Here is a 24,713-nt window from a genome sequence, read left to right as displayed (position 1 = left end):
TTCATCAAAATACTGTTTTGTACTTTATCAGCCATCACAGCAGTGCTTACAGTCTGTGGTTTTGCCAGGTACAGCTCTTGGGAGTCAGGGCCAGGCAAATAGATAGACACTGCAGTTAGAACTCTATTAATTCTAGAAACTTGAATTAAAGGCTATCTCTCTAAGCATCCAAATAATTCTTCATCTGAAAATCAGATGTGCTAGCACCTAGACTTTATCAGTAGACTTATAAAAAGTACTAGGTTTTCTGTGAGGTGCTTATTACATGGTGGCAGTAATGTCAGCATTGATACCAAGAAATGCTGCTGTTGACACTACTACACATGAGAGTGGTTATCACAATGACTAAATTTAGGTTCTACTGAAGGCGGCAAGCAGATTGGCTCTAGTTACCTATTTTATCTTCAGAACATGGCCTGGTTCCCAGCACAAAGAGTGCAATAAAGAACTTTTTGATAAATATATCAACCCATAAAGAATGACTCAGAGTAACCACTTTGTGAATACTCATTCCCTCTTGACACCCTATTTTACCTTGATCCTAACTCTACTGAATGAAGTGAGGGAAGGTTGACATTAGAATCGCTGTTTAATAAAGGGAATGATGGAGATCGGAAGAGATGAAAGATGAATGCTATCTTAAAGATATTAATGTAGATTTCTCAGAACGAGAAATGAGAATATCCAGGAAATATTTGAAAAGATGTTCAACCAAGAATAAGATATGTCATTGAGAAGGTGTTAAATAGACCAAGAGGGCAAAGAAAAACCCCTTTCAATGTATCGAAGAGTAAGCACAGACAGCATGGAATTGCAAGGCTGGTTAAATTCAGAGAATAGCTTGTATCATGAAGCTGGGAAGCAGAGAAAGTGTGTGTGTGCTAGGCTTTCTCCTTTTCCCTTCCCATTCCATCTATGCCCCCAGAATATGATGCAGCCCATATTCAGAGTCAGTCTTCCCCTTCGATTAATTACACTCAGATGCATGTTTTGCTAATGTTTTAGATATTTCACAATCCAATCAATTTAGCAACCAGGATCAACTAATAAGAAATATAAGTTTCCATCTCAACAAAAAGAGGATGCGTGTTTAAAACATCAAATCCTCACAATTCACCCATCACAGAAGAGACTTTCTTTACTTAAGACATCCCAGGTTGCAGTGTACCAGAGTACACTATTTATGTTATATATATATATATATATATATATATATATATATATATATATATTAACCACTGATGGGACAAAGTAATGGATTGAAATGGAGGAAAGAGTTAATGAGGTGCACAATGATTTCCATTCTCAGAATGCTGTATGTGGTATCCATTAAAATGGAAAAGGTCTAGAGTTTCTGTGCCAACAATTCTATTTACCAATATTGACCCTAAACAAATGGTTACATATTTGTGCTTACATGGAAATGTGTACAAGAACACCCACTGCAGCAGATTCCTTAAAGAAAGAACATCAAAAATACAGGCCCTACCATTTCCCTTCGTATATGTAATAAAAAAAAAGAAGAAGCAATATAAACTCCAATCTTTATGCCTTCTGACTAAGTAACCTGGGAAACATTTGTTTTGTGGTGATAAGAGAATAGTTTAAGTAAAGAGCAAAGTGATTTCAACTGTAGGAAAATGGGTAGGACTTGAAGAATCACGTTCAGCCAAGTAAGTCAAATTCAGGATGTACTACAGCTCCACTTCTAAAACACAGATAGATGGACAGACAGACATGGAAGACAAAGGAGAGCTATCTGAGGGACAGAAGAAATGAAAGTATGGATCATTAATGGAAAGGAGAGCAATGGATAGAAAAGAGCAGACGAATCATGAATTCCTTTTTTTCAAATGTCGAAACTATGCTTAACTATGCACTGCTGACTTGTTATGGAGAGTGATGTAGATATGATAAGGGTTGGGAAAGCAAGAGTGGGGTAATGGGATGAATATGAGCAAATTATAATAATACAGAAACATGGAACTATCATAAGGAACTCATTTTTTGCATAATAATTGAAAACTTCATAATAAAGAAATAGATGTATGAACTAGACAGATGAGTCACAATGCCATTATTTCTATTTCAAGGTTCTACTCTGCTGTGTGGTTGAGCTTGTACACCTATGAGTTTCCCTGCTTGTCTTCATTCATTTGTCCATCCCCTCGTTTCTTTACTCATTCTCACTTGTTTTCATCATTCTTGCTGGACATAGCTTGGTTTCCACCCATGAGCCATGGCAAATTTCAGTGAGCAAAAGTTTCCATCTATTTCAGATCTGTGTAAATGTCACTCTAGTAAGCCATCCTCTCCTTTCAAACCAGGCTAGCATCACTCCTTGGGTTTAACATGATCCTACTGTACTCCTTTTAGCATGGCACTTTTCATGTCTGACTGTGTCCATTCCCATTGTGTTCTCTTTAAACTGGGGAGATGGAGTCACAGATTGATCAAAGCTATGTCTAGTCTAAACACAGTACATGGCACAGAACAGACGATAAGTGAAATGTGTTACTGAAAATAATTATGCTGGATTTTGGCTATTTAGTGGATGAATGAATGGCAAATGAATAAATACAAAAACCAAGTGGATAATTATATAATAGAAAGACCTTCAAATGGGGCTTAGAAAAAAAGTGATGATTCAGCTGAAAAGCCCTAGAAACAGCAGGCAGGAGCCACCTGTGCCTTCAGCTGACCCTGAATTAAGCTAAATGTTGGCTTAAGTTGGCAACACATGTCTGCTTTACCTTGTCATGTGAGTACTTGTTTCTTACTCTCTTTTCAACTGTATTTTAAGAATAAATCAAAGCAAGAACATTTTATTTGTCTCTGGTCATTATTGCATGTTTAGCAACCAGAAAGTACCTGGATTCAAGTGAAAACCATCATAGTGTTGGATGAGAAAATAAACTGACACGTGAACTAATGGTTTCACATGGGTGAACATAGTTTCTGAGTTTTTAGGACTCTAAAGCAAGTGTTTGGGATCTGATATGTAGATTCTGGAGTGAGAGCTACAAGAACATATACCTACACCTTGAAAACACAATTCCATTACTCCAAACTTACACTGAGAATGCCAACGAGGTGAGGTAAAACTGGCAGGTATAAATTTGGGAGCACAACAGTCTGAATATGAGAGAATTGGTAAGTGAATAAAATTCGGTAAACAATTAAGCAAGTTGGGAAATAGAAATGTGTAAGAATGTTATTGTTTTTGCACTTGAAGAGAATAAAAGGAGAGCACTGCTAATAAAAAGAATGAAAATTAATAGTCAACACAGCCACCTATGTAACAAGCTTCAGATCTGATAGCTGTGTAAATTCTATGGTCTCCCTCCCTATGTGGAGTTTCAGGTCATTATTTACAGCCTGGGTATAAGGGAATTGTTATGACTATTAAGGTCATTGATGCTATCTATGTGTAGCCTTTAGTAAGTGTCTGACATGCACTTAGGAAACATCCTGTAAGCTTTAGGGTCTTTGATTCTCTTTGAATTTTATGTTCCTCCCTTTCCTCTACTCCAGATCCAATTTAAAAGAAAAAAAATGCAATACAGAATTTGAAAAATTTATATTTCAGTTCTAAATTTAGATCTCATTTTTTCAGTTGTTGGAGTCAGTCTTCCATTAGAGCATCATTTACAGAGGTAACACTGTTTCCCATGTAGCTGAGAACTTGGAAAAATTATTACCACCCCACCTTCATATCCAAACACAGAGCAGAGCACCAAATAGGTAGCCAATGAAGATTTGTTGAATGGATTGTTAGATGGGTGAAATAGACAGATACAAAGATCAATGAGTGAGCAGCTATTTGCTCTTTCTGGTTTGATTTAACACCGCTTTATGCATATATGTACATATGTATGTATCTATCATCTATCTATATACCTATCTATGTATCTATTAATTTATCTGTGTATATATGTATATACCTATGTAACTATCAATTTATCTGTGAATATATGTATCTATCCATCTATGTGTTGTGTATTTATGTATCTATGTATCTATGTATCTCTCTATCTATATATCTATCTATGTATGTACATATCTGTGTATCTATGTCTCTATCAATCTATATATTATATATGTATATAGTACATATGTATCTATTTATGAGTCTATGTATCTATCTATATATCTATGTATGTGTCTATCAGTTATATATACTTTTCATTTTTGGAGAATTTAAGGACTTTATCAAAGCCAAGGAATCTCACAAAAAAATCTGTTCTTTTTACCTCATTCAGGGTCATAGAGAACCAGCTGTGTAATGTGTACTCTCTGATCACAGCTGCAGGCCACTGGACCTAATTGTTGGCTGGTGGCTTCTGCCTTGTAACCCCATATTCTATATATTGTACTTAGAAAGCTGGACACTCAGTGCATTTCTCAAGCTCCTAAACTGTGTCTTCTGATGTGAGAGTGTGTTGTAGAGTGGCTGGGCAAGACAGTTTAGAATTAGATCTCAATTTGAATCTGGATATGCATTTCCTAGCCATTCAAAGATGGTTCCATCATTTTTAGGTTTGGTTTTCTTACTTGCTTCTTAAGTGAGAAAAAGACACTTAAGCCAAAGCAAAAAATAAAATAAAATAAAAAATAAACGATTGCCATTGGTCACAGATAACCGACTCCAGTAAAGTTTTCTGAGCCAGTTAGAGTCTCATGAAGACTAACTATGCTACGCGATTCCTGTTGAATGTTTTTAGTGTTAAAAAAAAGGTATAAAGCTCATTTTTCACCTAAGGTATCTTTTCCACACACAAAATCTTAATGTGCTGGCCCTTCATTTTGTATTGTATAGGGATGAAAACTGAGGCCCAAAAGGTTACAAAATGTGTCTTGGTGTCATGTGTTGAGTTAGTTATTAGCAAAGTTGGTTCTGGCCCTTTAATTCTGCTAGTGTTAGTTCTCATACAATGTAGGTTTTCTTGGTTTTTGTTTTTTCCCAAGAAGATGGAACCATTCCACATTTCTTTCTCGTCCTGGCCAAAAGTAATCCGTCTACCAGAAACTTCCATGGAGTAAGCACAGAAGGCTCTCTCCATCAATGTCACACCTTATGAAACTATCTCTAGCGCAGATAACATAAGGGTAAATATTTTTGTTGAGAGAAAAAAATGGAGACTAAGGTCAAAGGGAATCATGTAATGGGTTGAGTCAGAAGAAAAAGGAACATCCCTCTTCTTTTCTCCCAAACAGTCTTTATATAGAACTTGTATAAAAGCCAATTTTCTTGATACAAAAAAAGAAACCTTAAAAGCAGCAAACTCTCCCTCTCTCTTCCTCTCTAACTCTTACTTTCTCTCTCACACATAATTGTGTGGGGTTTGATACTCAAATTACTGAGAGAGATAACAGAGGAGTTGAAATAGTGGATGGACTCGCGTGATGAATTTTCTTTTCATTTGTCAGTGATTCTGAATACGTTCAATTGAGAAAGCCCGTCTCCATTATCCGTCTCCAAGAACTTTTTGGTGACTCTCCAGAAGGCAAACGGGCTGGAAAGATGGCTCAATGGTTAAGAGCGCTCACTGGCCTTTCAGAGGACCCAAGTTTTGTTCTCTGTACCCTTGTGGTAGCGCTCATCCTTCCGTAATTTCTGTTTCTGAGAGAGTCAATGCTTTCCTCCATCCTCTTGTGGTACATATATGTTCACGTGGAAAAAGATACTCATAAAATAAAAATAAATACATTTTTTTAAAAAAAAAAGGCAAACAGGAAGGTTAATCAGTACCTTAGTTTGGCACTTAACACATACTAGGGACTGAACAAAGTCTTTTGCTTCAAGTGCCAAAACCTAAAACCAAAATCCTACCAAATGGCATACTGTTGCATGGGTCTAATTGTGAGGTTTTTGGATGTGAGGTGGCATAGGAACTACTGTTTCTATCACAGAGGCCTGGGGATGGCCTCTGCTCAGCCTACAGGTTGAGTTCTTTTATCAAACAGGTCTGTCTGAGTGATTCTTGGCATCCCCAGTTCCCTGTATAGAAGGCTACATAGACGGTCCTCCACTCTTACTTGTAAATTGGAAGAGTACCTTTAAGAGTGAATAAAAACTTGGCCATTCTTGGGCCAGAGGGATCACTAAGAGCAGTAGCTCTTAAATTGTAACCAGCAAGAGAATCGCCTGGAAAGGCCATGTGCATGGGATTTCTCATTCAATAGGCTGACCAGGGACAGAGGGAGGCTGATGCAGCAGCTCTACCGCCATGCCAGGAGACTGCCTAAGAGTAGTAGGTGTGAAATTTTATATTACAATTACATCCAGAGATGTTTACAAGTCCTGATCATTAGAGCTCACTCTTACTATTAAATCAACAAGAAGGCAGGTGGGGGAGACTAAAGGTGAGAAGTCAGCCATTTAAAAGGATCTTAAGGTTTTGAAAGGAGCAACCTAACTCAGGGGCTATAACTTAAGAGCACTATCACTCTCACAGAACTGAGGCATTTATGGATCAGAGAGACTAAGTGAGTCAACCATGGCCACAGAGTGAGTTAAAGATGCAGCAGAGAATAGAATTCAGGATGGCTTTTCTTCAGTTTCATTTCCACCATTCTGGATTTATCAACTCATGTCAGTTCTCAGAGACTCATAAATCAAGGCAAAAAATGAAAGCCATGTTTAAACTGAGGTTTTTAAGGCATCTATTACTTCTTTCCTCCTGTTATTTTGTAAAGAAGTCTTAAGTGGCTACAAATTTACAGAACTTCACCAGTCCAGACAAGTGAGGGATGGGTGAGACAGGGTTGTGGAATATTTTCACGGAAAGACAATGTACTTAAGTTTTAAGTACATTCTCAAACACAAACCAAGTGTTCTCTCTAAGTTCTTAAACAGATGCTCTTCATCTCTCACTCAATGAATGGGTGAGGTTTTGCCTGAGATGTGCCCATTAATTGCTGGCATTTAAAAGGAAGTGCTGGTAAAGTGTTCGAAAGTGATCCTGTCTCTTAAAAAGATTAAAAATTTCCTTCCAGAATTTGGTTTCCATTAATGATGGGCCTAGTAAATATTTTTGAGTACACAGAGTGGAGATCGTGTCTCATGTCATCTAAGAACTGGAGAGCCACACAAACTTATAGAAGTCATGCAATTCAATATTTTATCAAACAGAGGAGAAATGAGCACTCAAAGACAGTGACGAATTACCTAATACTAGTAAAAAGGTGGACTAGGGCTAAATATGAAGCATCTGTCCCTTCAGCTTCTTTCCATTATTCACAATGTTCCAACCTACATTTCGTGCACATAGGAAGTATTATGTAAGGTTTGTTGATTGACTGCACAGAGTCTTCACTCAAATTAGGCAGTTAAGCTGCCACCATTTTTTACTTAAGACCAAAATAGAAGTTAGAGCAATTCTTTTGATGGAACATAAGTTGGACCAATTGACTTGGGGTTGCATTCCAATCTCCTCACTGTTCTCCAAACAAGTGACCTCATGTCTGAATGCCTCTTTCCCCCTTCTTTGCAAATTGATAATGACTGTAGGGCTGTGGTTGTAGAGTGCATGAAATGAATGAGTGACACTGCCTTTATTATAGCCTTCTGTCTGGTAGACAGGATGCTATGGTTTGGATCTTAAATGTCACTGGAGAATTCATGGATCAAAGCTTCAGTTCCCATTGAAGCCAAATGAAGAGGTGGCAGCCTTTGGGAGGAGATTGGATCATAAAGAAGATTAATTTATCATAAGAAGATTAATTTATTTGTGGATTCATAAACTTACTAATCTCTAGAGAATGGACCCTACGATAAAATGGAGATCTCGCTGCTTTCAGGACTGTATAAATCAAGCATCTGTGCCCTAATCTATGTTCCATATAATGATGTCCTATCCTGGCTCTAATAATGTTGAGTAGGAAAATGTCCAAGTGACAATGTTTTTTTTCCCCCACAAGAACAGAAAACTGATAAGCACACACAGAAAGATACAACACTAATGACCTCACGACAGGAATTCTTCTTTTCTAAAAGGCACATATCATGAGGATGTAAAGAAAATGGCAGAAAAGTGCATAACAGATAAATGTTAAAGGCAAGCATGGTGAATATCCACCCTATTACCCACAAAAGCATCAGTGGATCCCTACACTGTAAGGTCTTTAATGATCAAAGAAGTTAAGAACTCATTTCTACCTCAGGAAATACAACAAGCAGAAAAATTTTCACGAGGTTGCCTAGTCATGTGCACAAGTCCCCCTGAAGCTGCTGCTACATTACCATTTTCATACAGTGGAGAAACAATCAGAATGCACAAATCTGCTTCAAGTTTATATAAACAGGAATCATTATCAAAGTTCTGCTCTTTCAGAAAAGTAATTTTCATTAGTAATGAAGGACTTATCATTGTTAATCCCAACCACTCTTCCTTGTTTGCTATTGAAAAGACCAAGGTTTAGAGAGATAAATGAATATCACAGGAGAATGTCCTCACCTCTGACCCCTTTGACCCCATCCTTGACCCTTTCCATTATATCAACTCTACCTTATTAGCATGAATCCTACACTCAGCACTGGAATACAATCTATAAAATTAAGCCTGATGGAGATGAACTTTCTCCTATTAGGCCAAGACCTTTTGACTTTCCCCACATTTTCCACATCCCATCCATTTTATCAGCTCCTGAGAGGGAGAATGCACTTACATATCCATGAATCTTCTGTTGAGGTGGAGTAATGAGCCTACGTCATCCAGCAGAGGTGGGTCTCTGAGCACTTTGTATTGCAGGGGTTTACACTGTAGACAGAGTGGGCTGTCTACAGCGGAGGTCAACATGGCTGCATCAATTTCCAGGTGTTCATCCAGAGTATAGATTTGGATGCCATATACCTCCTCACTCACATCTCGGAGTCTGATGGTAAGTGGGATATCACAGAAGACATTTTGAGGACCCAAAGAGATGTTCTTTCCACTAACAGTCAAGAGTTTGATGTCATTGACAGCTCCACTGGAGTCCCAGTCACTGGAGACAAAGGTTACCCAGATGGTCAGAGACTCAGGGACCAAGGGGTAGCGGAATTCCAGCTCGAGGTAGCAGCCTTGTGGCTCAGGGCAGGCTGGAGGGACTGTGTGTGGGTTGACAGCTGAATTTGGACTCCAGGTACGGACACTGGATTTACAGGGCTGTTCAACATCTGGGTGACCTATAGAGAAAAGAAATGAAAATGAGTTCTTGCTACATTCTTGTTTTCATAGTTTCCCACAAACCCAGAGAAAGATATGTCTGATGAGAACTTAGAGATGAAAGAGTATATTTTGGTGTCACCGAAATCTGCTATATGTAAAGTAACCAGTTCATCCCTAACCCTGCAAAACAGATCTCAGATGAGTCACCCAACATTTGAAGTGAAGTGTCTACCTCCTAAGAAAATAGTCAAACTTTCCTTCTTAAGTTTCCATTGAGAGACTTTGATGTTCTATATAGAAAGAATAAAAGAGATATTCTTCTGAACACCTTTTATGTCCCATGAGTTTGCTTAATTCGTGAATAGATTCATTTTCTAAATGACGTAATTAAGGTTCAGAAACATAGAATTAATTAAACCAAAGTTTATACAATGAAGTCCCTGCTATATGCAGGAATCATTAAAATTAGAGTCCCAGTAGTATCATTGACACTGGTACAACTTGCTTAGACTTAAGAGAAACACCAGAAAATAACTAGCAGACAAGGGGAGCAAAGATGGGATACATGTTTTAGACAGAGATCCTGGGAGGAGAATAAACTGTGAATGACAGAGCTACAAGTCAAATTTGGGGTTATTTTATCTGTACTCCTCCATCTCCCTACATGAGATCATTCCATACCACTGAACTTCTCTGAGTTATGTCCACTTTCACTCAAGGACAGGGGAGTGAGAAAAGAAAAAATTGATGTTGCTACTTTTCCTTAGGGAAAAAAAAGATGCTTCATCTTTACTGATAACAGTCTGAAGCAATTTCTAAATTCTTTACTGATGAGGTCACATACAGAGAACCCTTTTTGTTGTGCTGCTGAGAAAATTAATCATAACTTAAGAAAGTCCAGTGACAGTCAGAGATCATTGGTGAGGACAAGATAGGATAATTTCAAGTTGTATTAGTAATCATATTATTTGTTCCTTCAGTATTACTGGATAGTAATGTCTGTTTAGGGAATAAGTATGTTGGATACTTTTAAGTAAAGAGGAAGAAAAACAACCTTAGTCTTACAATACTTTGTTTTAACGTTACAATGCAACATTACTCATCATAACATAGGCATAAAAATACAGTTGTGTGTGTGTGTGTGTGTGTGTGTGTGTGTGGCTGTTATTACAGTGGAGGTTTTTAACACCCTCTACATTCTTACCCTTTCTCATAGAGGGAGAATCAACATGCTACAAACTGTGACAAATAGAAGAAAATTAGAGAACAAATGGAGGCACGGAAAATACACAAAAACATTTTCATAAATAACACAGCAGACCGAGAAGATAAAATCACAATTACAAGATTTCTTGATTACATTCATCCTCTACTAATAGAAAATGCTTTCTCAAAGTAACTCTTGGTTAAAGGAAAAAGCAGAATGATTCTTCAGCTAACTGAAGTCTTCCTATCTACTTTGCAGTCCACTATTTCTGACTCTCAACTTTGGCTTGTGAGAACACAGGGATCTCTTATTAATCTAGTATTTATCACCAAAAACAACAGTTTACATGATATTAAGAACATCCTCTAATTACTAATTAACTATAAAGATCATATTCAAAATCTTATAAGACTGAATATTTCTGTCCCTATTTCACAGTTCTATTTTATTCAATGCTGAGAACCTTTGATCAGTACAGTATCTGGTCTGTATAGATTACCCACAGTATAGTATATATTTGATCAGTATTTGTTCAACAACTAACAATTATCTCTTGCGAATATGATATTTATAAAAAGAAGACAGCAATTTAGAGCCTGATGTCCAGTGGTTGGTGCCAGGTGAACATTCCACCCCTTTCATGTGCTTTCCCTGGAATTGGCAAGGGATAAAGTGATCTGTCTCCCATCCTTGGAGAAAATGACTATCAGTTGGGGAAGCCACAGGAGAACAAAGATGACAAATCTGTTTGATTTATCATTCCTTTCTGTTTTCTTGTTAGTCAGCAAAGGGACTGAATGCTTTCCAAAGGATAAGGTAAGTCTGAATATTATGCTCAAATAGACACATAGGAGTAACAATTTTAGCAAGGACTCTATTTGTATGGTCATTACAGACAGATTCTTAGATATAAAAAGAACCATAGCTTTCACAAAACCTATTTGTAATACTACCACGTTTCTTACACTTACTGGCCTTTTCGTGTAGGCAATGCACCAATCATATTACATGCCTCAGCTCTCTGTATTAGGAGAGCAAGTAAACTCATTTTAAGGAAGAGCAAAAAAAGCATCAGATAGCTGAGCAAAGCTCTTCTAGTTAGTAGAAGACATGGATACTGTCGATCTAAACAATGTGTTAGGCTTTAAAGCAATTAGAGCTGAGCTAAAATCCTGACTATTCTGCTTAGGCTATGATACCGACTCCAATGCTACCTACTTCATAAGATGGTTTTAAAATGCAAATGAAATGGGGTCTTTAATACATGCTCACAATTATATTAGTACCATCGTGAGAAGAAATGAGGGTCTAGGAAAGAAAGTCTTTCGGGGAGGAAGCATTTCAAATATAGATAATGGGTGAGAAAGAAGGCAAGTTAAGACTTACAGTTTCAAAAAAGAAAGTAGTAAAGGCTGCCAGTGGGTTAAACAAAACATCAGGAAGTGTTCTGTATGACCCATTAAAGGACCTGAATTTTACACTTAGATAGATGAAGAGCTCATGGTAAATTTTAAACAAAAGAGGGACAAAACACTTGTCTTTTTAAAGAAAACACTGTTTAGAGAAATAGATGCGATCTATTCACCAATCATTTATCTTTTTCTATCCATCCTTCCATCTGTCCATCCATCCATTATCCCATCCATCCATTTTTCTGTCCCTCTGTCCCAATAATCTTTCTCTTTCCATCTATCCACCCACCCACCCATGCTACTACCCATTCATCATATGTATATCTATATATTAAAATAATAATTTCAGAGTCCTGAGTACATTTTCTGTATTAGTCTAGTTCCTGGGGAGAAAGGTTTCAATTGTGCTCTCTGTGTTCATAGATCTTCTATTCCAGTCATGTCAGTAAGGACATCCTTATGCTAATGTAGAGCACACATCTATGGTTTGGTCAAAAAGCTCATCAGAGACCATGAGTTAAATTCCTTAATGAGGGTCAGAAATGAACACATTTGTGAAATTGATTAGATATATGGTTGTAAGACCCAGAGAAAAAGAAACAGAGTGAGAGAAAAGAAGGAGGGAAGGAGATGAGGAAGTGATGAAGAGTACAAGAATAGAAAAAAAGAGGGAAGATGTGAAAAAAAAAAAACAGTACAAAGTCCTGTTAGTTCGTTATCATTACATATCCTTTCACATATATGATGACTACATTAAAAAAAACTTATTTTTATATAAGCGGTCCATCAGGAAGAAGGTCACAGACATGTACAGAAGTATACACACTTCTGCTGTTCCAAGTGTAAATTTATGAAAATCTATATAGAGATCCATTGTATGTCTAAGTGAATGTTCACTGTAGCTGTTGATATGAACACAGACATGGTGGTGCCAAAGTTCTTTTTGAAGATAGAAGCTTCAGCACACCTGAAACATTTTATGGAGAATAATGGAGCAAGCATTCATACATACAGGAAAGAAGGAAGACAGGTGGCACCACATGCCAATGTCTCACGCAAAACCCAACACTTGCATACGTGATGCTACATGGGATTTCCATTAATCAAACTCAGCCATCTTGTTTTTGGCTTATAAATGTAGCATGGTAAATACTTTTAAAAATACATACCTGTGAAATATAGATTTTTCTCTAAACATACAATTGTAACAGTTTTCTGTGTACAGAAGTGTTTCTCTCTTTTTTTTTTCTTTCTTTTCGGAGCTGGAGACCGAACCCAGGGCCTTGTGCTTGCTAGAAAAGCGCTCTACCACTGAGCAAAATCCCCAACCCCTGAAGTGTTTCTTTTGTTTGTTATTTTTTCCAACTGTGGAGTAAAGTTAATTGAATGTAGTGCATAGCCAACAGATATTTAAAAACAAAACTCTTAGGTCATATTAATATGGAGTTAAGAAAGGGCCTTATAGTTAAGTTGTTCATTCTGTAAGTAAGACACCATCTTAGGAGAACTTTAAGAACTTCAAAGGCACAGAGTAGTTGGCAGTGACAGGGTGAGAAACACCACTTTTAATTCTGCCCTGTACTTTCTTTTCTCAACCTTACAGATATGTCTGGCCTTGCTCATGAATTTGGGAGTTTTCTGTTAGTTTAGGAAGTCCCAAAATGTAAACACACAAAGATAAATAGGTTGGAAATGAGTTGTGAAATAAAGTTTAGAGTTTGGCCCACGGAAAAGTTTATTTCTTCAAGAATAGTAAAGGAGTCTGAGCCAAATGGATCACAGTATGTGTAATAAGATGCCCTAAGAATGGAGCGGTGCCTTTTCCTGGCAAGAACATAGTAAGTGCATACAGGAGGTTGTAGGTAGTCCTTAGCAGCTGGAATCAGCTCAGACATTCAGGGGCCCCCACACTTGCACTAGATTATCAACTGCACACTACCCTTTAAGAGAGTCAGAACAAGCCAGGAGCAGACTTCACTGACTAGCACATTTGGTTTGAATGAAAGTGTGTAGTGACATCTGGAAATTATGTTACTCAAACAAGTGGCAGAGTGACTGAGATGATTTTAGCCAAGGGGAATACTTACCGATTCTACCTCCCACATATCTCGCAACTCTGATTTTTCTCCCTTATCACTGCCTCAGCCATTATCCTGGCATTAACTCAGACATCATCTTTGATTGCCTGAATTCTAGTAACAAGCAAAAGCTGCCCCCTTTCCTTCAGGACCTTTATCCTTGAAGTTATTCAGCATAGAGCATTTATAGAGTCTTTAGAACCCGCACGTCTTACCATTCCACATACTCTAAGTGGGCATGTAAACACCTCTTGACAGTAAGTCCTAAACAAATTTACTTTAAAAGAATTTGGCTATATACATATAATGGAGTTACATATTAAAGGCCAAAGCACAATTGCATACTGATGATATGAATATGCTTGTCTGATTGTACATAAAGTTGTAAATCTTGACAATATTTACTATTACAAGATGTAGAGTATCTTCAATGACTTTGCAGAATTGATTGATATTTTAATCTTATAATTAGCATTGCTGAGAATACTGCACTGCACAAAATATTATGTTGAACTGGCAGAAGTATGTTTAGGGCCATTTCAAAAATTGCTGGAAATTCTGTTTTAAGTCAGAGCCAAGGCTCATTTAATTTTTTACAAATGAAATTTAAATCAACGTTGCCAACATCATAAAAAATAAATTTTATAACAAAATACAACCCTGATTATCAACTTAGTGCATGCCGAGACATGATAATAGGGAAATATTAAAGTCTTTGCTTTCTTTAATTACATTGCTAATTTTATATATAAGCAAAACCACTTTGAGTGAATAATTAAAACATTGAAGTCCATAACATCCAATAGTCTTCAATCTGAGGTGTTTTAAGGAAATATCCATCAGCATTAATGGTGCAAGGGCATGAACTGTAAAAAGTATAGCTGTGTTCAGTGAGGCTGCCCAATACAACTCAGGATTGTGTTGCCTGAGGAGATTTGAATTCATTAAATGTTTTTGAATTAAGTTTTGTGGCTGACAAGCTCTAAAATTTTTTATTTTGTAAAATATTATGCCACCATACATAAGGTTCAACCTACAATTTATGACCTTCTCTGACGTAAGCTAATGGCATCTTCTCCTTGTTTGCAGTGGTAATTCACCCACCTTATGTGGGCACTAGCTACCTCACCTGTTCAGGACCTGTTTCTCTCACCGTGCTGTTCATGCTGTGAATCCATATAAATGCACACAGCCTTATGAGGAGCTTTTGTTTTAGGTGGACTATATTTACTCATAGACATGCAGTAGTATGCCTATGAATGGGAGCACTGTAAAGCTACAATATGTATAGTATGTATTCCATTATCTGTCAGAGGGCTAACAACATTTCATGCTCCATAGGCCTGGAAAGCCTCATTGTGTTTTCAGAAGAGAATGGAAAAGAAGCAGTAAACGATGCCATCGTAACCTTATGAATAATTTTGACTTTGAGGACACTCTAGACCACAACCTTGGAAACTTCCCCTCTTTAAATATTAAAATTATTTCAGTGCTCCAAAGTGTTTGGGGACATCGGGAAACATAATTCTGTAGTCCTGGATGAAACTTCCTTTCTACTAGGTCTTTAGCCCTCTACTTTGATCAGTGTGGTCACTGCCCATCTGCTTATCTCACTCCTGCAGGACAGCCATCATGCTCTTGCCTATGTACCTAAGACTGTGCCCACACATACTTCCCATGGCAGATACAGAGGGAGACAGGTATACTCTATACCAGTATGCAAATCGTTCTCCACTGTCAGCGAAGTATAGTTTCTACTGAGTGGGTTCTATTTGGGTAGGGAAAGTGTGTCTGTAGATTCATAAATAGCTTTCTAAAGAAGTGTGGCATGCCACAGTGAAGAAGATCACTGAGGAGTTTCCTTTATGAAGGACTGGAGCACAGCGACCACATGTATCCCTTCCAAGCCTGTCAGTTTATAAGACTGAATTAAGGGCTTCTCCCAGGCATTCCTCTCTCTTGCTTAATATTGCAGATAAATTATTTAGAATTCCCACGTCCAAATCTCATTTTTATTTTAAGCTATTTTAGAAAATAAGGCACAGGACTGTCATTTTTCAACTTCACTTCCCTTTCTGATCCTTTTCCTTTGCTTTAGTCTATCTTTGGCTTTTCCTTTTCAACTCTCTTTCTAAAAATATAAAGGGCAGAGAAAGAGTTCTCACTGATGCTCTGCAAGGTGGTGGGTTCTACTTTCTCTGATAACCTGATGTCGTGTTGTCTTACCTAATGACTATGGATAATGTTATCTGACCTGTCCTGGACCTTTGTGGCACTCTGTTGGGACAAAGTCAATGTGCAAATGTCCCAAGGCAGGGGAAGGGAAATGTTTTATGTAAAGGAAGTCATGGTTCTCTGCCAGTCTGGCTTCAAGGGCTAATTGACAAAGTGTAACATTCAAGACACGGCAGAAGTTGTTGTCTTTGCTTCTGTAGGAAATGGGAGTCTTTTTTTCTATACTAAATGATGATGCTATGCATAAACTCAGTCATTGACTTCTTGGGACTCCTGAGAATTCCATCTATATGTGGCAGGATCGGATAATAGGTGAAGATTAGAATAGTGGCCAGAGAAAAAAAGGGCACATGGGAAAATTAAAGAGTTGTGACACATACAAGAATGAGTCATGTGACCTTTGTCATAACTAAGGAAGAATCAAAGATCATTGATGATTTAAAGTCCCCCGATACATGTGTTAACTGCAATGTTACCTGTCTGTACCCACAGGGGACTAGAGTCTCTAAGTTGTATGAACATTTCCATACATCATATATGAACTTTATTTAATATTTTGGTGATTTGATTTCATGAGATGTAACAGGAGAATAGTATACATAAAATAGTACATATGCTAAAATATACTCGTTAAATTAATAAGTGCATGAATAACTTTAAAGATGGTTAAAAAGAATAACATTAAAGTTGTTTTCTGTATACCACATGTGTCAAAAAGCATCTGACTTACCTTCTGCTTCCCGAGGACTCCAGTGTCCCGATGGTCCACAGGGCATGGGGGAGGAAGCATTGAAAGCATATTGCACCAGGATTCTCCCTTCTAGGCAAAGGTCACATGCTGATCCCAATTCTCTAGGAGGCCAAGGAAAGAGTGGAAATACACTGACTTAGAACAACTGACTGAGCAGATGATGGGACTGTGGCAATAGCATTAGGGCAGAGGACACATTCTGTCTTTATTGCCTTTTCTTCATGCACAAGCCATGACTAGGGAAATGACTCTAATAATCTCTTCTATTGCCCAGGAATTTTGTTTGTTTTTGTTTTTGCTTTTTTTTTTTAATTGGCACCTGTTCTGATGTTCCATGCAGTCCTCTGATATCAAGTAGCACAGAACCAACTGGCCAGAAAAACCCAACACCTACAATAATTTTAATTGTACATGACATAAAAAGCTTCACTGAGAATCTTTTGTGTGATCAGAAGAGCATATTTGCCTTATTTTGTCCTCAGGAAAGACTTCTTTAAGAATATTTTCCAGGTAGCCACCATGTTCAAGGCCTCAGTCTGCATCATAGGCACTAAACATGAAGAAGGTGTGGTTCCTTCGTCAGAAAATGAGTGGGCTGGATGAGATGATGCCTAAGAAATCTTCCAGCCCTGACATTCTGGGGATGAGTGACTCACTCACAATTTAATAATCAAAAACACTTTATTTACTATGCCATCTAACTCATTTTAACAGCTTTCCAGGGGGTGAGCCAGTCTCTCAATGGGACCAGTCCCAAAAATGGAATATTATGGTGGCTTCCCCAATGCTCTAGTATATCTGGATTCAATCTCCCTTTGGCTACAACTGTGTCTGAGTTCCTACTGGTTCTCCAAATTTGGCATCTGTAGGAGGCAGTTGTGGAGAAGCTAGAGGAATGACTCTTCCATATTCTCAGGGACCAAAATATCTGCAGATCTGAGTGGCATCTGCTGAGACTCTCGGCAACAGAATTTCTAAATGATATTAAGGGCTCAACCGACCAAGTGTTTCTCAAAATACAACAGCCCCAGGGATTCCTCTTCACTCACTCCTAGAGGAATCTGTGTGATTTGGTGACCTGAGAGGACAGAATGACACATCCAGATTTTAAGTTGTAGGATTTACCATAACAAGGAAACTGTGATTTTAGGGTTATGGTCTAAGGACATATACATGTGACCTTTATAGTGTGCTAGCATTCCCAGGCAGGGGGCAGAGAATCATTAAAAACCCCATTCTCAGTAGGCTGTGTTCCTGCTTAAACATTTTGAGTGTTTCCAACCTCTAATGAATCTAACTGTCCTCATTATGCTAGCCTTGTCTCTTTCTACCACATTGGGTCATAATACCCCTCATTTGCTGCTTTTGCCTGGCTGATGTTTCTCATCCTGCTAGGTTCACCTTAATTATATTTTCATGTATTAATATGTTTATGTATAAATGTGTTTCTTTCATAAATTGTGGAGCACCTGAGAACAAGATTCATAACCTAGGCCTTTTTTCTGTCTTAGTGGTTAGCACACAACACAAGTGTTCTCTAGTATGTGCAGTTGAACGTATGGATGAATAAATGGAGTTAGTGAGTGAATATTAGTCATATAGACACATATAATAGTCATGGCTAAATTAAGCTAAATCTTCAAACAGCAAAGTGTGTGCCCTCTCACCCCAGTGGATGAAAATGTGAAAAGACACATCAAGCAAGCACATTTTCACTTGGTGGAAGAATAAGACATTAAACATTCCATGGTTAATCTAAATAGAATAATCGGCAGTTATTCTATAATATCTAAAATTAAGCAATTTTATAGAAAACACATTTACTATAAAATTATGCAGAATAGTCTTAGTCACATTTAACCTATATATTGTTATCTTGGTGCTATTTGGGTAGGCTTCAGTAACAGAACAAAATTGTCAGTAATTTGTGAATTGATTTTGGAAGATATGGTATCTTATTTATACAAATATGCTTACAGTAAAGGGAACAAGGAAAGTAGAGAAGAAGGGAGAAAGAGAATTGGGGGAATTTTAAGCATCTTAATGAGGACAGAGGTCCCTTACAATGTCCATGCACAGCAGCTCTGAGTCACAGGACTGATAATAAAAAGTGACATCATGAATGCTCTGGGATGGATTCAAGAACTGGGCTGACCTACACAGCTACTGACTTTCTCTCTTTCCCACAGGCATACCTTGTACTTCACTGATCTCATAACAAGAGTGGTTCTCAAGCAGTACTGTGACAAGGGAAACACCACTGAGCTGGCAGAAAATGTGATGGGTGGTATCATGTACATCCAGGGAATGCTGGCATCCAATACATGCATGGCATGCTTGTGTCCATGACTCACTCTGGCATTTATTTGATTTTCATGGACACCTGCGCACACACACACACACACACACACACACACACACACACACACACACACAATCATATACCTGGAGAATGTTCATGTTGGGGGAGTTCATCTTTCTGACACAAAGCTCTGAGTCAGAAGCTCAAAGCTTTAGATATATGCTATTGAATGAGAAGCCTAGCAGCGACAAGTGGCTATTTAAATTTAAACTAATTAATATAAAACAATTTTTTTAAAAATTCTGAACCTTGGTTAAATCAGTCATAATTTCAAGTACTTCATGGGCACTATTTGGTGTATGTGGCTACTGTGTTAGAGAATGGCTGCTATCTTTGTGAAAGTGAAAGAGAAACATTCCCATGAACAAATAAAGTCCTTCTGAACTGTGCTTCAAAAAGCCACCCTAGACAAAAAGGAGTTAGCTTCTCTTCTTTCCACCTAGATTGGTACTAGTATGTCTCAGTTTTGTAGAAAAAATAATTCCTCATTATTATGTGTTAGGAGACATGGAGAAAAAATTCTGCCTGAGAAAGGCCAAGCGTCTTTGACTTAAAGATCAGAAAACTGAAGCTAAATGGACAGAGAGATTGAAGCATCTGCAAAGAATTTAGACCATGGTCCCATAGTTCCTAGTCCACTATGCTTTGCAGTATATGATAGCCAATTGTTCCAATACTAAAACCAGCTAGTCAACACATTTGCAAGACCAGGGGTGGCCTTGAATTATTTATTCAGTTGCCCCTGTGTGAGGACACAGGCTGTGGGGGAATCGGAATATGTTTTCTTAAGGGAAACCCTTGTATTCTCCTAGAACACAGATGTGAGAACAGCAGGAGGACATGAACATGGCCAGGGGCGCGATGCTGGCATTGATGGATGGTGTGGAAAACACCCAAGGTTTTGCAAGGGAAGGGGATTTTCAAGTAACCAAACAGTTCTGGAAAATCTCACACAAGGTAGAAGCTAACATTCCATGAGTGTAGAATGTGTGCTTGGTATATTGTAGATGTCATTTGTTGAATTCTCCGTATAGCACAATGTGCGCAAGTTAGCACCTTTTTATGGAGGAGGACTCATAGAATTAGAAAAGTCAGATGTCTTGCCTAAAGTCTCATCTACTGGGAGCGATGAAGCCAAGGGAGGTGGTGGCAGAGTGTGCATGTGACCAGACATCAAAGCTTATGTGCCTCGTACTAAATCAATTTGCACTGCTATAAACTCCCTGCGTATGGGAGCAAGATGCACAAAGGATGCAGTACCATTCCTTCACGGCAATTTATTAATAATTGTGGACGAACTTCCTTTAGATTGTGGTCTGCATAGCTGCTAGCCTTAATTACATGTTTCAAAAATGTCAGTTTGAATTTAGCATGTGATAACTCCATTATTAATATTACCCTGAACAGAATAGCTATTGTATATGCCTCAAGTCCTTACTGACTATAGGTTATTAAAAACATATTGATTAAAGCCAAGTACTATGTAATAGAGACATATCTCATAACACAACAATTAACCCTCTAAGAGGTTTCCAACAATCAGATGGATTTTATTTAATGGACAATAGCTGCTTTATGAAATATAAATTGAATACACACACAGGAAGCTTCATTTACAAAACTTCCACTTTTAAGTAGAATCAAGGCCAAAGCATGACCAAAAGTCTGAAACTTCTCATCACTTCGGAGAAAATAAATAAATCTACAGGCTGCTGCTAAGCTTGCTCCAAAGTGTCACGTGAGCATTCCCAAACCCAGCTCCAAGCTCTGCAAGGGCAGCTGGGGCCAGGAAGAGGGAGTTCCTACAGAGAGCCCGGGGAGTTCACTTCCTTCCTACCAGAGCAAACTCTGCCCTGGATGCAAAAGGAAGGTTCTAGATTCAGAGATTGATAATCTGTAGACATTTAGAGACCCATTTTGATATAGTATCACTGTATAATGTGTTTTTAACTTTTGAAACTTACTTTAAACACACAGATCTTAATTTTGGGTATTTTGAAGTATTAAATAATGTTTACACAGAGGTTTATAATAATTAAAGAAGAATAATGAAGGAACCTATCATCTTTCATACCTAACTATCATTTTCTGTCTGTATGATGAAAGCATTTACAATCTACCGTTTTATCCATTTTAAAATATACAAAGCAGTATTGTTCATTATAATGTCAGCTGTGGGCAATAGAGCATGAAAGTGTCTTTCTGCAATCTAATTGGAATTATACCCTTTGACCAACATCTTCACTTCTCACGTTCACCTAGATCCGCCCTCCTCCACTGAACATCATTCTCTCCACACTCAAGGATTCAACCTTATAACATTCCACATATAAGGGTGATCAGGTATATTTGTCTTTCTGAGATAAGCATATTTCGATAAACATAATTACCGCCAGACTCGAGTCTGTGTGTTAAGTGACCGGTTTCTCTGTAGCCTTTTAAAGGTTGACTAATATTTCACAGTATACATAGGCTTGTTTAAAAAACCTCTTCACCTGATGGATGATATTCAGGTTGTTTCTGTTTCTTAGATATGCGAGTGATGCTATACAGAGTGTGTGGGTCTGGGTGCCCCTTCAATTAATTAATTCTGATCTCTTCCTTTTCCATTTTTTGTGTGTCTTGTGCCTGTGTCTGCACACGAGTATAGATGTGTGCTATACCCAAGTGAACACCTGTATTGAGGGCTGGAGACTGATGTCAGAAGCCGTCCTCCATTGCTCTTCCATTTATTCATCAAGCTGGGTTTCTCAGTCAAACCAAGATTTACTGCTTTGGCTACTCTTGCTAGCCAGTTTGCTCCAGAATCCCCTGTTTCCCACACTCATAGGCCAGGCTCTCCAAGGATTTACTGTGGTTTGGGGATCTGATCAGGTCCATGTGCTTCAGTGTAAATGTTTAACCACTGAACTACCTCTCCAGCCTCTAACTTAATTTCTTTTGAATATGTATGCATCAATGAAAGGTCTGGATCATACAGTCCCAGGTTAGTTATCTGAGGTGCATGCACATTAGTTTCCACTGATTAAATTTACATTCCCAAACAGTGTACAAGATTCCCCTTCCTCAAAAGCCTTGCCATTTTTTTTAACTGTCTCTTTTTGGGAATAGCCATTTTAAGAATGTGAGGTGAATCATTTCAGTTATAAGTTGCAGTTTCCCAGCTAACTAGTGAGAGTGAACATTTAAACATGTGCCTGTTAGCTATTTACCTCTGAAAAAAATCTCGGGTAAGATCTCGGGCTTATTTTTCCTTACAAAAATACACATATGCACAACTCATAAAGGAGAACTTTTTGCCACCATTTGTGAGCGAAGTTAATACCTTCTTCACACTCTAGTATGGAACAACCCATTCAAGGCACAAAGGATTCATAGACAGGGCATTCTGAAATTCTGAGGGTTACCTTCAGCACTTTCTATGAGCTTTTGGCCAAATTTCTCAGACTCTTTCAGCTTCACTGCTCTCCTTATCTGACATGTGAGAAAAATTGTTATTCTTATACTGGGTTAATGGGAATATTAAATAAGACTCTGCACAAGAAGCATTCAGATCAGAATCTGTCACACGGTAAGCATTTGACAGACAGCTGCAAGTTCAGCAGACAGAAACAAAAACAACTACGTGGTTATTATCTCCACCCTCACCAATGCTATATCCTTATTGCTGGATGCACATCCCAAGACGAGCTAAGGTTTGGCTTGAGAGATTACCTGAATAACAGAAATATTCTGAAATAGTTGTAAACTGTATTCATGAATATTAATTCTTATTTTTGCTGTGGTAGGGTTGGATTCTTGGCCTCATACATGCTAAGAAAGTCTTGCCATTGAACTTCATGCCTAGCTATGAAGCTTTATCTGGTTCCCTCAAAGCCTGAGCTTTTTAGAAATCTATAGTGGAAGAATTCATAAGAAGGCATTGAATTTAGGTCTCCTACTGACCACCAGAAGACATCATTAGGCCCATTTTTTTTTCAGGAAAAGATAGTTAAAAACAATCTTGCATTTGCATGACAAGTAACAGACCAGGGAGCAGATCTGTGGTGTCTTATACCTGATTAACCTCTGGTTTTCTCAAAATATTCTAAATATAAACTTTATAGTGATATATGACAATACATTTTTGCAAACTGAATAGTACACATGCTTCTATTTATAGATAATATGAAAGGGTTTTTTTTTATTAATCAGAGGCAATTTCAAGTCCTGTGTAAATGGAGACAAGACCAGAAAATATTTCTTGTAATAGAAATTTCCAAATATTTTGGACTTGGACAAATTTTGGTGAGTGTGTTTTGATGCATAATTCTCTCATTATGTAGCCCTGGCTGGCCTACAACTCACTAGGCATACTAGGCTAGCTGTGAAGTTACAGAGATCTGCCTACTTCTAACTCCCAAGTGCTGGGATTAAAGACAAGTACCACAAGATTAGAGTGTATTAGATTTTCATTTCTCACCAACCCTAGTTTCCAAACCTCTATAAGAAAGTTAATTTCACCTCCTATTCATGAAGAAGCATGCATCATTACTGGATCATTTCTGTTAACAATGTTCTTATATTATCTGTCCTAAGCTTATCAATGTGCCCTTGGGTACCAGTCACTGCTGAGTAGGGGGGTGTCTATTCAACAATAAAAAGAAGCACAGAAAAATCTCTTCCAAGTCCACCCTCCTTCTGAGTCTTTGCCTACTTCCCAGGAGGAGAGAGAGATCAACACATGCCAGGGCACACTCACCTTTCAAAGAAGTGGCCATCGATGGGTGGGAACCACTCTAGCATCACAGAGTCGGTTGTGTGGCCCACAATCTGGGGTGCAAGAGCTACAGGTGCTGGCTTTCTGGAGGGCTGCCAGCTCTGGTATACGAGGTCCAGGTAACAGTGCATTCTGGAGACTTGATTGGGCGTGAAAGAGTCTGTACAGTCGTCATCTGTAAGAGTCAGAAAGAGAAAAAAAAGTAAAGAGAACGATAAGCTTCAAGCTGCACAGGCAGGCATGCGAAAGAAGGATGACGTCTCCATGCAGCTAGAGAGCCAGCACCCAAGTCTGTCCTTGCCAGCTCAGGGCAGCCTCTTCTAGTGCTTAGAAGTTAATGGTCTGTGAACAAATTAGTGCAGTAATCACTCCTGGAGACAGGTGAGAGGAAACAGGAGGGAAGGGAGAGTGGGCAGAATGGGAAAAGTAAGCCTGGATCGTAGGAGAGACCTACTAAGAGGTTATGTCTAAGGACAAAGGCAAAACAGGCTGCTTTCCACTGAGCCCATATTCTCTGGCCCCAAGTCAGCACTGCCTCCACCCCTCATTCACTTTCTTTCATTCATTTCTTCATTCATTCACTTTTCACCCACTTACTTATTCACCCCTTTATGTGCTCATTAGTTTCCTTTGGTATGCCTTCACATTCATTCATTCATTCGTGCATTAATGAATTCTACTTTTCCCTAATGCAAAGATACTCTTCTTGAAACAAATCCATTAAATGTCTAATTAATGCTCAGTGCTATAAACCAGG

At 38.2% G+C, this 24,713-nt stretch overlaps 1 protein-coding gene across 2 annotated transcripts in view; it reads right to left on the bottom strand.

The window, feature by feature from the left end:
- Pappa (pappalysin) overlaps window positions 1-24,713 on the bottom strand; it is a 238,007-nt gene that overhangs the window by 147,944 nt on the left and 65,350 nt on the right. Inside the window, exons 5-7 of one of the 2 annotated variants that reach the window (NM_001401319.1) lie at window positions 23,939-24,131; window positions 16,815-16,936; window positions 8,671-9,169 (exon numbers count right to left, since the gene is read on the bottom strand). In NM_001401319.1, coding sequence (NP_001388248.1) covers window positions 8,671-9,169; window positions 16,815-16,936; window positions 23,939-24,131 — 814 coding nt within the window. Of the gene's footprint in view, window positions 1-8,670; window positions 9,170-16,814; window positions 16,937-23,938; window positions 24,132-24,713 lie in introns of those variants that run through there. The other variant, XM_039109884.2, reaches the window with a different exon arrangement.

Source organism: Rattus norvegicus, chromosome 5 (assembly GCF_036323735.1).
Source record: "Rattus norvegicus strain BN/NHsdMcwi chromosome 5, GRCr8, whole genome shotgun sequence".
Classification (NCBI taxonomy): domain Eukaryota; kingdom Metazoa; phylum Chordata; class Mammalia; order Rodentia; family Muridae; genus Rattus; species Rattus norvegicus.
Note: the sequence above shows the minus strand (reverse complement) of the source record. Positions and strands in the feature narration are given on the sequence as shown.